Genomic DNA, 16,698 nt, shown 5'->3' with positions numbered 1-16,698 from the left:
TTCTATGATTTCACTTATATGAAATACCTATAATAAACAAATTCATTGAGACAGAAAGTAGATTGGAGGTTACCATGGGCTTGTAGGGGTGGGGTATTGCTTAATAGATAATGGAGTTTGTTTGGGTGATAATAAACTTGGAAATGGATGATGGTGATGGTAGCACAACATTGTAAATGTAATTAATACTAGTAAATTGTTCATTTCATAATGGTTAAAATGCAAAGTTATATATATATATCCATGAAAAAATTTTTAATTAAAAATTCATTTCATTTGTACTAGACATATTTACCAGGTTCATTTGCCACCTGTGACTGGTGGCTGCCATATTGGCCATTGCAGTTATAGAACATTTCCATGACTGAATAACACTGAGTATTGCTGCTGAGCTCTGTGGGGTTCTGAGGATAAGAAATGGGTTTGTTAGTGGACTCTCACTCCACTATGAAATCCTTCAATGGAAAAATAAGAACTAAACTTTGACATATTAGTTCTGATTTTGTTGACATTTATTGAGCATCTATTGTGTGTATCTAGGGAGGGATATTAGAGTCACTGATGATAGAGCCATGGTATATGACCCTCAGAGTCCCTATTCTTGGCCCAGGGGATTGGGAAGCAAACAAAAACAGATACAATACTACAATGTAAAGTGATGGTGGTGGTGGAGATTGACAGATGGCTGAGGGACTGTACAAGCATAAAACAGGGAGCAGTAGCCTCTTCTTGCAGAATTAGGGAAGGTTTATGAGGGAAACATATTTGAGCTGCATCTTGAAGTAGGATTTTTCTAAGTAGGTTGTAGAGAACAGGAGGAAAGCAGGGCAACACAGTCCTAGAAGTCAGAAATAGTGCATGGTTGGTATGTGCGGGGAACCCAAAGCAAACCTGTGGATTAGGGTATAGAAAGACTGAATTTTGAGAGAGAGAGACAGACACAGATTAGGGGAGATATGGCTGGGGGAAACTTACAGACAAGACATGAAAGGGCTTGAATGTCAGCTTAAAAATAGTATTTTATTGTATAAATAGGATTAAGTTATCGCTTCTCAGCTTTTGGCTAAGATCAAGTATAATAATATTAAATTGCACTAAATTTTTTTTAATATACTTCATTTATTTATTTATGGCATGGGCAGACTCCAGGAATTGAACCTGGGTCTCCGGCATAGCAGGTGAGAATTTTGCCACTGAGCCACAATTGTACCTCCCTCTAGCAATATACTTTTAATTGTAGTAACAGGTATACAACTAAAATTTCCCATTTTAACTACTCTCAAGTGTACAATTCGGTAGTATTAATTACAGTCACAATATTGTGCTACCATCATCAGGATCCATTATCCCAACTTTTTCGTCTCCTAAAACAGAAATTCTACACCTGTTAAGTAATCACTCCCTCTTCCATTCTCCCTCTCCTGACTCCTGGTAACCTATAGCCTACGATTTGTCTCTTTGAAATTTACTTCTTCTAGGTATTTTCTATAAGTGAGCTCATACAATATTTGTCTTTTTTATGTCTGGCTTCTTTTACCAGCATGATGTCTTCAAGGTTCATCCATGTTGTGGCATGCCTTAGTACTTCATTCCTTTTTTTGTGGCTGAATAATAAATAATTCCATTGCATGTATATATCATATTTTATTTGCCAGTCATCTGTTGATCGACACTTGTGTTACTTCCGCTTTTTGGCTGTTGTGAATAACACTGCTATAAACATTGGTGTGCAAATATCTGTTTGAGTCCCTACTTCCTAGAAGTGGGGTGCTGGGTCATATGGTAGGTCATGTTTTCAGCTGTCAGAGGAACCGTCAAACTTATTTCCACCGTGGCTTCATTATTTACAGTGCCACCGGCAGTATATATGGGTTCCTGTTTCTCCACATCCACGTCCCAATGCTTAATATTTTTTGTTTTTTGTTTTTTAAATAGTAGCTGGGGGTATGAAGTGATATGTATTTCGTGGTTTTAATTTGCGTTTCTCTGACGACCAGTGATGTTGAGGCTTCTCTTCATTGTTCATTGGCCATTTGTATATCTTCTTTGGAGAAGTGTCTATTCAAGTCATTTGGCCATTTTTTAACTGGGTTGACTTTTTGTTGTTGAGTTGTAGTAGTTCCTTATGTGTTCTGGATATTAAATTCTTATCAGATATATGGTTAATGATTATTCCCATTCTTTTGGTTGTCTTTTCACTTTTTTAATCGTGTCCTTTGACATACAATTTTTCATTTTGATGAAGCCCTTTTTATCTATTTTTTTGTGTTATTTGGTATCATATCTAAGAAACCACTACCAAATCAAAGGTTACGAAGGATTTCCCCTCTGTTTTCTTCTTGGAGTTTTACAGTTTTAGCCTTCACTTTTAGGCCCGTGAGCGATTTAGAGTTAATTTTTGTATATAAAGTAGGGGTCCAACTTCAGTCTTTTGCAAGTGAATATCGAGTTTTCCCAATACCATTTGTTGAAGACATGTTATTTCCCCCAATTAATGTGTTTTGGCATCTTTGTCAAGTATCAGTTGGCCATGGATGTATTAGTTTATTTCTGAACTCTCTATTCTATTCTGTTGGTCTGTATGTCTGTATTTATGCCAGTATCACACTTTTGTTATTACTATGGCTTTGTATTAAGTTTTGAAATTGGGAACTTTTGGATCTCCAATTTTGTTCTTCCTTTACAATATATATACAGCTACTTGGAGCCCCTTACAATTCTATGAATTTGAGAATTGATTTTTTTCATTTCTGCATAAAAGGCTGCTGGGATTTTCATAGGTATACTGAATCAGTAGATCACTTTGGGCATAGAAAGTTTTAATTGAAGGAATTACATGGTGAGGTTGCATTTTAAAAAGATGCCTGTGGCTTGTAATGTTCAGGATGGATTGGCATGGATAAGGCTAGAGCAGAGTGGCTGGATAGGAGACTATTCCATAGCATAGATTAAAAAATACAAGGCCTGAATAAGGCAGCAGTGACTGTAGGAATAGAGGACAGCACAAAGCTAAAACCTGTCAAGGTGGTAAAGTTAATGGGCCTTGAGTGAGTGGAAAAGTTGAGTTTTTGGCGTAGCCAGCTAGGTGGGCACTAGTTCTTTTACCAAGATAATAGAGCTGGCAGAAGAACAGGATGGAAGAAAAGCCATTCTGACTTTAGGTTCAGGGTTTGAAATGCTTGTGGAACTGCCCAGCAAGTCATAGGAAATAGATGTGTGAGAACCCCTGGAATTCAGGTTCATTACGGTAAAGCAGCCCTCACGATGCTAGAAACCTGGGGTGTGGAGAGTGTAATTGGCCATAGCTCTTTCCTACCTTGCCTGTGCCTATGTTACTCCCACTCCCCCAAAATGCCTTTACTTTTTCACAACTCTTAAGTGTGAGTTCCTGCTGTCATGAAAAGGCTTTTTTGCAGATGATACATGGCCACCTCCTTTTCTCAAATATTGAATTAAATTTATGGTACCCATTTTCCTTAATCAGGCTGTTATCAGACAGTGAGCCTGGTGAATTTGATTTAAAGCAGATTGTAGCACCAGCCAGTGACTGCTCCTGTCTGTAATCAAGACTCCTTCGCTTTCAGAGGATGCCTTATACTAGATGGATTTTAATGGGCACTTCTATTTCCTGAGCACTAGCTCCATTTCTGCCATAGCTCTGGAAAGTTGTCTTCCAGCTTTCCTTCCAGGACCCTAGTTATAAGGCTCAGGAAACATCTAGTCTTTTCTTTTTGCTGCAATAATGGAAGAGATGATGATGAAGCTATTAATAACAATAATAACTGACAGTTACTGAGTATTTACCGTGCCAAATTCCATATTAAATGCTTTATGTACATTATTTGTTTAGCTCTCACCACCATCCTGTGAGACTGGCACTCATATTATTCCTTTCTACAGATAAGGAACATGAGATTCAGAGAGGTGAAAGCTCAAGGCTACAAAGCTAGAAAGAGATGGCACTGAGATCATCACCTGGGTCTGTTGTGCTCCAAAGCCCAGGCTCTCTGCCGTTAATCTTTACTAAAATTCTTATTCCCCCAGAACCTTCTCAGAAGGTTTGACTTTCTGGAATTTGTCCAACTTTTCATGTTGGAGTTTGTATATGGATGCTGAAATGACATTTCCTCTAAGGTTGTAGCTGATGGCTGCTCCTGGGGATAGGTGTATTTAGATGAATGAAAGAGAGACAACTGAACCCTTCAGCTCCCTTAATGGAACATAATTTATACAGTGTCAGATTCAATTGTTGACTGAATGGTCCAGTGGTTTGGGGGATCCTGGCAGGAATGTTTTCCTTGTCCTAGCATGCGTGTATAATGGGAACCTAGAAGAAGAATGGGTGTGTTTGTCCAACTTTTCTGGCTTCAAATACTGATAATTTGTAGACAGAGAATACAGGGGCATCAGAACTGTGGAGTGGGCAGGTGTGGAGGAGGCCTGGCTGTAGGAGAAAGCGGGCCCATAGAACAGAGAACAACTTTGTTTATCAAGGGGTGGGATGCGGGGTGTGGAGGAAAGCTTTGCAGTCAGGCTGGTAGAGACTAAATGTGGGCTGCTGGGCTCCCTGCCAACCCAGCACCACTGCTTAGGGTCTATGATAGTTGCTTCCCATAGGAAATTTGGAAAAGAAGACATGTACTGTCCCCAAGAGAAAGGGTAGACTTGGGACATATACTCAGGTATATAAGCCTTTGTGTCCCTCAGTCAAGATTCAGCCAGGGAATTGGTTTGGCACTGCGGGCTAGGGGTCTGGCTGATAGCCATACACCTGCAGTTTCTGAAGTGCCAGAGTGAGCTTTCAGGGCAGCAGGTTGCTGATTAAGCAACAGAGCGTTATCTTTGCTTGCTACACTGCTCAGCCACCAGACAGATGCTGACACTGCTTCTCTCCTTGCAGCCTCCTTTATGCCCAACCCTACCCTAGCCCCACATCACTTCACCAAGTAGATATTAAAGGGAATTTGCAGTAAAATATTTTTCCCTCTCAGGAACAAAAGTAGCCAACAAAGTACTATGTTAAGGGGTGATCATCCCTCCTAGGTACACTGCTACCTGCAAATCTCAGCATCATGGAGGCATTCAGGAAGAAGTTCTATGCTCTACAGCAAACCCAAACACCCACTCAAAGCTGGGCTCTGGGCTGAATTGCTGTGGGAACACAGAGCTCCTGAGGTCCCATGTGGTAGACTTTTGCAGTTACTAGTTAAGAACAAGCAGGGGCAGGGTATGGTGTAGTTCTGAGAAAAGCAATAGGCTCGGAGTTAAAAAGCTTGGGTTTAAATCTTGAGCCCCCAACACACACTTATTTTGTAACCTTGGGGTAGTTACCTTCTCTTCTGCTTCCTCATCTCTAACTTGGAAGTGATATTTCTTACTACACAGGTTATCAGGAGGGTAAAATGTGAAAGGACCTAATACATAATAGGAGTGCAGTAAATGATCTCTCTGAGTTTTCACTTGTAAACTAAGGAGATTATAATCAATATCCAGTTCATGGATTAATTGGAAGTATCCAGTGAGACAATGTATGTGAAATATTTATAAAAGTACCTGGCAAGTAGCAGACACTCAACAAATGGTAGAATGTTAACTAATGTTGCTATAGTAGTTATTCAATATTAATTTGTCTGTCAGCCAGTATGGAAAAGTATTAATAAATTTGTAAAAGCCACTGGGCTAGACACAGAAAGAAAGAAAGAAAGTCTGCCATTGTAGCTCAAATTAGCAAACCCGAAAGAAGCTCCAGCTCAGACTCACTGGGAACCATGCTGTGAGGCAAAGATAGGGTCAGAGCTCTGAATGGCAGGTACCTGCTTCTCCTGGTACTTGAAAAGTATATGCGCCCCTGGTCCAACCAGAGCCAGGCTTTCCCCAGTAAAGAGAAAATGTCCAGCTTGCCCAGGAAACCAAGCCCTAACAAAACTTTCAAAATCAATACAGACAGCTACATTGCCCAGAAAGCAGTAGTGCATACTCAGGAGTTCTGGACCTTACCAAGATAGTGCCTTCTTGCCTGGCACAGGACTGCAGTGCCCATGTCACCAGGAAACAATTCTTGAGGCTGATCATCTTTCTGTGAACAAGTCCTATCTAAGGCCCACCTGGAACTCTCCTTGCCCCACTGTCCAGCCCACTCCTAGAAGGCTGAGGCCAGGCTTAACTGCAGCTTTCCTAAGCTCATGCAGTCCTGCTTTCCTGTTAAGCCTTTGCCACTCAGTTTGGTGATATCTCCATCTCTGGTATAACTATTCTCCATTATGACCCAGAGTGTTAGTTTCCTGAGATGGCTAGCCTAGGGCTCCTTTGCCTAAAACTTGGTCTTTCCCCCAAGGAACTTACTCCTAACCCAAAAAAATGAACATAACCAGCTTTGAGCCCCCACTCCCCCCACCATTAGGGAATGCCATCTTAGTTGTTAGAAAAATCAGAGCTTTAGGGAGGCATCCCATGTTTCGAGTTCTAACTCTACCACTGACTAATTGTGTGCTTGTGGACTACTCCCTTCCCTTCTTTAACTTCAGTTTCTTTTCTGTATAATGATAGTGATAATCTCACCTCACTTTGTATGGTTGAGAGAATTAAATGAGACATTGCACATTAAGTGCCTAGTACAGAGGCTAGCACGATGGGGAGGGTCAGTTAATGTTTCTCTTCCTCCCTAGCTGAAGCCAGGGATGCCAGTATAAATTATCAGTCTGCATAACTTCAGCCTATGGAAACAGTGAATCTAAATAAATATTAAAAAAACCAATGCTTTCTCTGCATTGTAATAGAGTCTCATAGAGTCACCAAGGCAGCTACCATTGATGCTAGAAACTCCATCTTAACAACAGCAATTATACTATTGTTATAGTATGTCATAATAATGTTATATTTCTCCACATTCACATGTCAAACTTCCTTGGGCCCTTGCTACACTGAACAAGCAATCATTATCACTCCCATTTTACAGAAGAGGTCTTCAAAGCTCTAAGGGTCAAATGATCTCCCCAAGGTTTCACCGCTTATAAGTATAGACCTTGATTTGAACCCAGGTTTGATTGATTTCACTTGTCCGTGGAAACTGTAGCTTGCATGAACCACTTGGCCTTTTAAACACACTATGTATCCTTCTGTCCCTTCATAAATGGCTCTGGATTCCATTTCCTCCAGCCTCAACCTCTTTCCTAGGTTGCCTTAAGGAGCTCTCCCCTTCCCTGGCTACAACTGATATTAAAGCCCACTGTTAACACCTGTGTCCATTCCCCAGATTTAGTGATGATGGGATGGAGGTAATTGAGCGACTCATCTACCTTTATCACAAGTTCCATCAGCTAAAGGTCAGCAATGAAGAATATGCTTGCATGAAAGCAATTAACTTCCTAAATCAAGGTGAGTGGCGGGGGATGGGAAGAAGAGACCTTTGTGGTTTGTTTTTTTTTTTTGGTCAGTGAGCGCTTGCGCTCCTATTTTATTCCCTCCCCTCAGGTCTATCACACAGAATCTATCACACCATGTGGGTGCCAATCTTGGAAGGCTTTCGTCATCATCCTGTTCCTCTATGGTGCAGGGAATGCTTTGGATTTTTTCTTCAAGCCTAAATGCCACAATCTCTATAACTCATAGAGGAAGGAAGAGGATTCGCTTTTAGTCAATTTTAATGCATTTAAACACAGACACCAAGGACAGTACATGCGTCATTTAAAATATGTACCAAGTTTACCAGCAACTGAAGAAAAGCAGAGTGACTGATGAAATTATTGCAGATAAGGCCTCTGTGACAGGCTGGCAGTGGTTCTGACGGCCCCTTCAGGGCAGAGTGGGGGTGCACAAAAAATTACACACTTACACATGTCAAGTATGGCTTTTAATTAGAAGAATGTTGAATATAATTTATATGGAGTCTTACCTGTAAACTGGTGGATAGGAGCTGCTGTTAGCCAGTGTATGAAAGAAAATTTGTATTCTTTTTTCCAAAGTAGAATATAAGTACTTTACTCTCAGAGTGGACCTGGGTTACTTTGCTGCTGTGGTATTGGAAATATTCTCTTCCTGTGTTCATTTTCCTAGTCCAGAGGTCCTTAATCCTCCCCTTTTTACTATTCCCTCAGCACAGACTGGACAAACTTCCTCCTCCTGCTTCTTCTGCACCATTCATGTATTTACCTGGTGTTCTGTGTCCCTCCCTAAACCAAGCCCTGTGCTAAGCTCTTAAAAACATTGAAATAAATTAAACCATAGGTCCCTTGCCTCAAGAAGTAAACATTGTGAGGGCAGAGTAGATACCTGAGTTGGGCCTCAAAGGTTAGGTAACCTTTATATGTAGAATACCTTTATTCTTTCTATAAAAAAGATGTTTCTATGTTCTCTATATAATCTTTCCTTTTTTTGTATGCTGTATGGCGGGGTCACATTTCATTATTTTTCCATGTGAGTATCCCATTATTGCAGCACCATTTGTTGAATTTTTTGTTTGTTTGTTTTTGTTTGTTTGTTTTTGGGGAAGTGCATGGGCCAGGAATCAAACCTGGATCTTCTGCATGGCAGGTGAGAATTCTACCACTGAACTACCATTGCACCCCCGTAATCTTTTTTTTTTATAAAAAGAGAGTATAGGTATTCTGTATATAATCTTACCATACATAGAACAAATGGAAGGGCAGTCCAGATAGAAGAGTGAGAGCAGCAGCATGGAGGAGATCATGTGTGAGTGTATGTGTTCAAGCATCAGTATGAAGGAAAAGCAGGGTTTCTGATTGGCTCCAGCAAAAGGCAGATTTAAAGGTATTGTGATGGGGAAATTTGGAAAGGCAGGTGATTCAGGCGTTTATTTGTTCAACATCCACAGGTTGTTGTTTTGTATCAAACCTTGTGCTAGAAGCTGAGTATGAAGTTAAGAAGGATAAAACCTAGTTCCCAAGGGCTAATGTCAGTCTAGTGACTGTGCTTTGTATCATTTTTCCCTCTTTTATCTTATTTCTCTTCCTGTATTTGGAGCTTAATTCCTCCATATTAGAAAAAGAAAATATTCTGTTGTGACAATATTTAATAACTTTTAATTGAAAGGTACACATATTCAAGGAGCTATTTTTAATTCCAGATTAGAAAGTCCTTCCCATTCCCTGTGTGTGTGTGTTGTCGTTGTTGTTTTTTCCAACAGATATCAGGGGTCTGACCAGTGCCTCTCAGCTGGAACAATTGAATAAGCGATATTGGTACATTTGCCAGGATTTCACTGAATATAAATATACACATCAACCAAACCGCTTTCCTGATCTCATGATGTGCTTGCCTGAGATTCGATATATTGCAGGTAACATTCTGGGTTCCAACCCTCCCTTTGTTTCTCTTAGCTTAAGAAAGGAAGGAGGCAAGCAGTGCTTTCATTCCAGGCTGGTTACCAATTACACTTGCCCTCTGAAAAGTTATATTGTAATGGCCAGTTTGAGTTTTCTTTGTAGGGAAGAGAATCTAACATTTCCTGAGCTTCTGTAATGTTCAGAATACTTTGTGACCTTGCATCATTTGATCTCAGAACAATCTCTGCAAGTCTGGTGGTATTAATGGTCATTCTATGGATGGGTAAACAGAAGCTCAGATTATCTCAAACTAACTTCAGTTCCTGAATTGTACTCTTTAAAGGGGTGATTTTTATGGTATGGACTTTTATTGCAGTAAAAAAAATTAACTTCATTTCACAAAACTGCATATGGGCTTTTAGGGATCATTCCTTTAAATTAATATCTTTAAAATACCATAAAATCCAAGTTTGCAAAAAATTTTGTGTGTGTATGTGGTCTTGGTACCCTTCTGAGCTCTTAACAGTTAAATAAGTCCATTTTGATATAAAATCTGGGCCTTTTTATTGTTGTTGCTTTACTTCATTTAGTAAAGATTCTTTATAGCTACCCAGCATATACTGAAGGGCAGCTCAGAAATGCAACCTCTAGACTGGGATTGTTCCTGCGAAGTTCAGCTGAAGGAAAAAAATTTCAGTCTAGTAAAGGAATCTTCTTTTCTACTTCTGGGGCCAGATAGTTTATTTCTCAGCATTTTCAAAACTAATACCAAACAGGAGGTTTAATCAAGTACTCTGTGAAATAAAGGGAATTCACTAATTATAGCTCACTTTCACTCTATGAAGCAGGGTTCTTACTTCAGTTGCACTTCGAATTACCTGAGAAGCTTTTTAGAAATATTAGTGCTTGGACTGCACCTCTAGAAATGCTGATTTAATTGGTATGAGGTGGGACCAAGGCATTAGTATTTTTAAAAATCACCCCAGGTGATTCTAAGGTAATGTCAGGGAAAAGAAACAACCTTAGATATTTGTAAAGTGTAATAGCACATTAATTGTCTGATAAGTCCTTCAGTAAAGAAAACTGTAACTTTTTAACACTGAATTTCTCATTTATTTGCCCCAGTGATCACTGTCCCTTTTTCCCCAATACTTTTTTAATCCTTTTAAGCTATTCTGAAGAGCAATGTTCTGTAAAATGCTAGTTAGAGAATCTACTGGGGGGTGGGGGGGACAGGATATAAGTTTCCTACAGTTTTTTTTAGCCCTAAAGGAGCATCCAATAATGATGCAATACCTCAGTTTCACATTCATTGTCCGTAAAAGGAGAGTAAAGTGTAGTTTTATCACACAGAAATATTGTGAAAATTAAATGAGTTCTTGCATTTAAATACCTACTACAGAGTAAGCATCACCTGTAACAGTAATTATGAATTGGAATTATTACGGAACTCTCCCTACTACACCATAATAAGTCTGGATATCAGGAACTTAGCCTCATCTCTCTGGAATCTTGTTATAATCCTGCCATGCCGCTTGCCCCAAATCATTCAAGAAAGTAGTATTCCCCCTTCACCAGCCCAAGAGGAGGCAAATCACCCTTCCACCTAGTGGCCGCTGCTAACTCTTTTTCTTCCCCCCATCTTGTTTCCAGGAAAAATGGTGAATGTGCCCCTGGAACAGCTGCCCCTCCTTTTTAAGGTGGTGCTGCATTCCTGCAAGACAAGTGTGGGCAAGGAATGACCTATTCCCAGTGCTCCTTCTCAGACCATCCACAGCACCTTGGGTGGTCAGAACAGGCTCCAGAGGAAAGAGCCAGAGAGACCAATATGGAGGCTGTGGAACACCGTTTCCAGCAACCTCCATAGCAAGAAGAATTTTTGTTTGTTTGTCTGTTTTTTTTTTAACCTCATTTTTCTATATATTTATTTCACGACAGAGTTGAATGTATGGCCTTCAACATGATGCACATGCTTTTATGTGAATGCAGCCGATGCATTTCCTTGCAGTTTACAGAATGTGAAGATGTTTGATGTTACAGTGTTGTCATTGTTTAGAGATAGTTCTTTTGTATTTTGAGGGAGAGGGTGGGATGGGACTGAGATGACTATTTCCATAATGTTGACAAAGACGACTACCTCATTGGAAAAGGAAGGGGGTGATCATTCCTACTTTTTCTACATTTTCTCAGCAGACGTCATACATTTGTCTGTCAGAGAGCAAACAGCCTTTTTCTAGCCACAGAATTACCAGGTGGAAGAGCACACTGCAGAAATGCAAAGGGTTGTTTAGGTTTACCATGAAGTGGGCAAGACACTGTGAACAGGGCAGGACATGAGGATTTAGCCATCTCTTTTCTTTGAAAAGCATGGAAGTTCAGAGAATGGGGCACAGTGACCAAACCTAAGTAAGAGATCCTTCCACAAGCAATTCTTAGGGACAGAGGAGTTTCTGTTGTCAAACCCTGCTTCCCTCTCCCAACCCATCCACCCCACACCCTACCTCTAGCAGTCTGCCACTGCCAACTTTTCCTCCAGGCAAAATCCTTGGGTCTTGCCTAGCAGCTTCCTTAGGACTCACAGCTACCTAATTCCCTTACCTGGAATAACTAAGGCCTCTCCCTTATAAATTTGACTTTCTGTTGTCGCTTTGAAAGGCCAATTGAGCAAATGCTTTGCTCTGAATCATGGTGCCTACTACTGATTTATTCTCCTTTCACCTTGCTTTCTTCAAAGGGTGGTGGGATAAAGGCCAGAATGCCAAAAGAATAAACAGTCCTTCCTTGGAATCCCGTTCCTTCTCCCACCCCACCCCATCCCATCCCATCCCACCCCTAGGACTGAATCCAAAAAGTACAGTCTTTTTTTTAAATGTTGAGAAGGACCATTCACCTACCTGCTGACCAGAAATGTTGCCCCTAAGTTCTACTTGAAGTTCTAATCTCTCAAAATAAGATCAGGCTTCTTAAGGACCCTAGAGCAGAAAGCTGAAGGCCCGAAGTGGCTCAGTTGTCCCTTACAGTTATCAGTGGCCTAGCCGACCAAGGCCCAGAGGGCTGGAGCCAAAAGCACCTGGAAGGGAGGGGGGCTTTAAACTACCTCATGCTTCTAAGGACCTGGCTGCTACCTCTGCAGATATGGCCTGGACCCCTTATTCTTTCACTACCTGCGCCACCCAGCCCCGGGAAGTGTTCCTTCCCTCTTGGCTTTGGTCAGCAGCCACACCAGGTATGTCTTGGAATTCTTTCAGGTGCTTTTCCCTTCTCTGTCATACTACAGCAATTTCCCTCACCTATTCCCAGGTATTCCCCTTAGCCAAGCAACAGACAAACCACTTAGCTGGGTAGGCTTGAAGATCCCACAGTACCTCCTTCTTCCTGATTAGTCAAAGGCCATTTGCTCTCTCCCAAACTCAGCCTAGCATACTTTCCCAGTGCATACTGGGTAGTCTGTGTCTGATTGCAATTTTTTCTCTCTGGTGAAATGTTACGGGTATCAGAAAAGTGATGACTTTGTCCCTTGATGGATCTAAAACTCAAAAGTGTTACTCCTCAATGCCATTTCCCCAACTACTCTGAGGAAGAAAAAAAATTAGAAAAAAGGGAGACATATTCCTCAGGAAAAGCTCCAATTAGGATATTCCTCACATGTCAGTGGGGAGATTTGTGTGTGTATATCTGTTTATTTCTAAGTTCACAGTATTTTTCTTTGTTTCTCTGAGTTTTTATTTAACCAACTAGAACACATTCTTTGGCTACAGGTCAGAGTTCCCAGCTGCTTTCCTCAAGATAGAGGAGGAGACACATATCAGAGACCTTCTTCTTCAAGATGGCTTCTGTGTGCAGTGTCTTTCTTTGCTTAAACCTCCATCTGTCAAATTATTATTATTACTTTTTGGAAATTGCTTTTTTAAATTAAGCATTTTACCCTTTGTGTTGGGTATCAAAGGAGATTGCTCTCTGATGAGTCAAGAACATGTATTTCCAATAATGCAATATTAAAACAGAGCAAGTTGTTAATTTGTGGAGTAGGGGAAAGGTATTGCAAGTTGCCATTGTATAAGTCCATTTTTACAAATGTTTGCAGCAGATTCCACAGAACAAAGAGTCCATTCATTGTCAAGAGCACTGCAGAATCTCTGAGCAAAGTGGCCATGTGTTCCAAGTTGGAGACTGACCTGTGGACCGCCTTTAATGTCTTCTGCTCCCAGTCCTTTTAAGACTTGGGCTTTTTTTAAACAGGGTAAAGTGAATGTGTTGCATTGCAAACTCAGGTATTACGAGGAGAAGGTAGGAGTGTAGCTAGCAATGTGGAGACAGTAGGTCAGCCACTAGATGTATTTGTGAATTTGGTTTGAAGGACACAGAGAAAGGTTGGAGGGGGAGGTTTAGTATGTTTGCTTTTTGCCTTTCTTCCCATAATGTTTGGTTAACAGGTAGCCTTTTTGCTAGTGGAAGAAGAAAAAAACTGCAAATTGTCTCTAATTCCTCTCTCTGTCCTTTCTGATTCCCTGCCACCAACAGCACTCACTTTGAGTGAGAATTTTCCACCATAAAAATATGACTCTGAAAGTTGTGTGGAAAAGGAGAGTCCTACCTCCTTGCACTGTGTTGAAACATACAAGCTTTTCCCTTTGAATGTTTTCTGAACCCAAAACAAAAGTTTGGAATCTTGGAACTTCACCTATAACTCCTGCTCTCTGGCTCCTTTACAGACTTTTGGAGTCCTTCACAAGGTTTGATGGCCTTGCCTGCAATCTGGAGAAACTCCTCAGAACCTGTTTCAAGCACCCTACCTGTCTCAGAGGACACCCAATCCCTACCCCAGCCCATGAGTGAGGTGGATGAGCCTCCAGGGATAGAAGGCGGCAGGCAGGCACCTCCCTACTCTGTTACCCAGGTACAGAGGAGAATGGAGGAAACTTAGGGGTGTCCATGGCATCACTGAAAGTCAACCAGTTCACACTGACCTGCCTCCACCTGCCTCCCCTTCTCAGAGAGGCAAGTATCTGCCATGGTCAGTGTCATCAAGGCCTTTAAAACCCTGGGAACAGAGAGCTAGCTGCCTTTCTTTGCTACCCATTTCCTACATTTGTAGTTTGTTCTTGATTTCCTAGGGAATGGGACAAATGGAGAAAGACAAACCCAGCATGGGCAACATCTAAGCCGTGTCCAAGGTTAGCCAAAGTAAAGTGAGCACTGGCCTCCCAGCTGGGCAGGCAGTTGAACATGGTTCCAAGACTTTAGCTCTGGACCCTGGTCTATATATTTTTGTTGTTGTTGTTGTTTAAAGTTTTATAATTGTTTTAAGAAATCCAGTCTTTTCAGACTTGCCCTTTTATTACACTTTGAATTTTCTTTATTGATTTTTTTAAAAGGAAAAATACAAAAAAAAAAAACACTACTCTTACTCCCCCCCACAAGATTCTCCCCACAAGAGTCTCCCCGCACTCCCTTCTGCCTTTGCAGTTTATCGTTCCTCCCTTTTTTTCTCTGCTTGAAGCATCTATGTCCAGTGTGTGATATGATGTTTTATCTGTGTCTCAGGATGAGAAACGGCAATCATTCCACCAGATGCTAGAAACTGGTTAGCCTTGAAGCAAGGGTTTCTAGGGCCACAGCTCAGGGATGTGTATTTAATTACAGGGTCCCCAGAAATCCCCTCTCGGCTGCCACAGGCAACAGCTTCTTTTCTGGGCTTGGGAGCCAGACCTGGTTTTCTTCAGAGGCAGGAGCCCCCTCCTCTGGCCAGAGAGCCTGCTGGGACTTCCTGTCTGGCCAGACCTGGGGACTTGGAGACTTTAAGACTTCTAGCTATCCCACAACAAGAGCCATGGTAGCCCTGCCTCTACCAGCTCATAAGAAGCCTGGTTCCTCTAATCAGTCCACTTTCCACCTGGCCTCCCTTTTCAAGCCTGCAGCCTAAATGGGCCATGGCCTGCTCAGGAACCCACCGTGGGCCTAAAAGGGAAGCTGTGACTCAGGCCAGAGCCTGCTGCAAGCCCAAGAAAAAAGTTGAATTAATGGTGGAGGCTAGTCTTCCAAATCCTGGAGCCAGTCCTACCAACCAAAGGATCATCTTTGTCTTTTGGTGACTATTGTTTTCTTACTCTGAAATGTCTTGTATTAGGTGATAATGTTGAACTCAAATTTCCATGAAAAAAAACTACCTCTTGAGTAACATCCTGGTCGATTCTTCTCTGAAGAATTCTGTGGGAAAAGAACACTGTAACTCCTGTTCTGTTTACATGTTTCTGTCGGGAAAGAAAGCCTGCCTGCCCTGGGGTGCTGGTGTTTTTGTCTGTGTTGCCATCCCAGGTCTGCGATAGGGCCTTGTGGCTGCATTGTAATGTCTGGGCCATGTCTGGGGAGTCCTTCCCACCTGCCAACCAGGGACTAGCCACTCCCTTGAAAAGGCCTCCATTTTCTTCCTGTGTTCCATGGCATAGGGAACACCACCTCCCACAAACTCCATCCTTGGGGGATCTGGTGGCACATGCATCCACGAGCCTGCCCCTGGGCTTCTCCAGGCTTGCCTCTACCCACAGTCCTGTGTAGGAATCGAGTAAATGGGATGTCTCTGAGCCCTTGTCCCCAAAGGGCTGGCCAAGGGCTGCCCCAGCCTGGCTCCATCAACCATGCATAACTAAATGATAGTTGGTGGGCTCTGTGGGCTACCCAGGCCCTCTGCTACCTCCCACCCTGCCAGCTGGCAAGGGATGGGCCCTGTTCTGTGAATTGACTACCTGTGGAAATGTGACCAATTAGTATAAATGCATGTTTAGAAGTGTTAGGTACTGTATTTGAACCAATAAATGTGAATCCTTCTACACATGGCATCTGTCTTATCTAAGGTTCTGGGGAGGGATGATGGGGTATCCCAAGCAATTAGCTCATACCTTCAGACCTACGGCTCCTCTTAGAGATGAAACCTACCACAATCCTTATTGCTGAGGGTTTGGCAGAAGGGATGCCTCTCTAAGAACTTCTTAAATCAATGAACTAGCACTGACTGTGTACCAGGCCCAGTGCTAGAATTTTTCACAGATCTGAACCTCTTTGAATCTCTAGAATTACTAACTATTCTATAAGTGAAGAAATGAGGTCAAGAGGTGGAGGGACTCTCCCATGGTAACCCAGCCAGAAAGTGGCACAGCTAGAGGAACTGAGTCTACTGGGAGAGGCAAACCCAGACCTATGCAGTACAGTGGAATCGGGGTTGCAGTTAGGGATGTATGTGGGTTGTAGGACCTGGAGGAGAGAGTGCATTGTTCTACTCAGGATAGTCAAGAAGGGTTTCACAGATGAATATTATTGAAGGTGAGCCTAGAAGAAAGTAACCAGACAAAAAGGGAAAGGTAAGGCAGGTAAAGGAACCAACAATATATGCAAAGGTCCAGTTGTAAGTAAAAAATATATG

The 16,698-nt window shown here is 41.8% G+C and overlaps 1 protein-coding gene across 10 annotated transcripts in view; it reads left to right on the top strand.

Moving 5' to 3' along the window:
- The window catches only part of NR6A1 (nuclear receptor subfamily 6 group A member 1), a 292,713-nt gene extending 276,469 nt beyond the window's left edge, over positions 1-16,244 (top strand). For 4 of the 10 annotated variants that reach the window (XM_077144670.1, XM_077144663.1, XM_077144659.1 and 1 more), the window contains 3 exons: positions 7,253-7,374; positions 9,143-9,295; positions 10,935-16,241. In XM_077144670.1, the coding sequence (XP_077000785.1) occupies positions 7,253-7,374; positions 9,143-9,295; positions 10,935-11,023 (364 nt within the window). In that variant the 3' untranslated portion in view covers positions 11,024-16,241. Of the gene's footprint in view, positions 1-7,252; positions 7,375-7,470; positions 9,296-10,934 lie in introns of those variants that run through there. The other 6 variants (XM_077144639.1, XM_077144647.1, XM_077144629.1 and 3 more) reach the window with 4 other exon arrangements.
- Positions 16,245-16,698: the final 454 nt, after the last annotated feature.

The sequence above is a fragment of the Tamandua tetradactyla genome, chromosome 2 (assembly GCF_023851605.1).
Source record: "Tamandua tetradactyla isolate mTamTet1 chromosome 2, mTamTet1.pri, whole genome shotgun sequence".
Classification (NCBI taxonomy): Eukaryota; Metazoa; Chordata; class Mammalia; order Pilosa; family Myrmecophagidae; genus Tamandua; species Tamandua tetradactyla.
The sequence above is the reverse complement of the archived record's forward strand: the minus strand, read 5'-3'. Positions and strand labels throughout refer to the sequence as shown.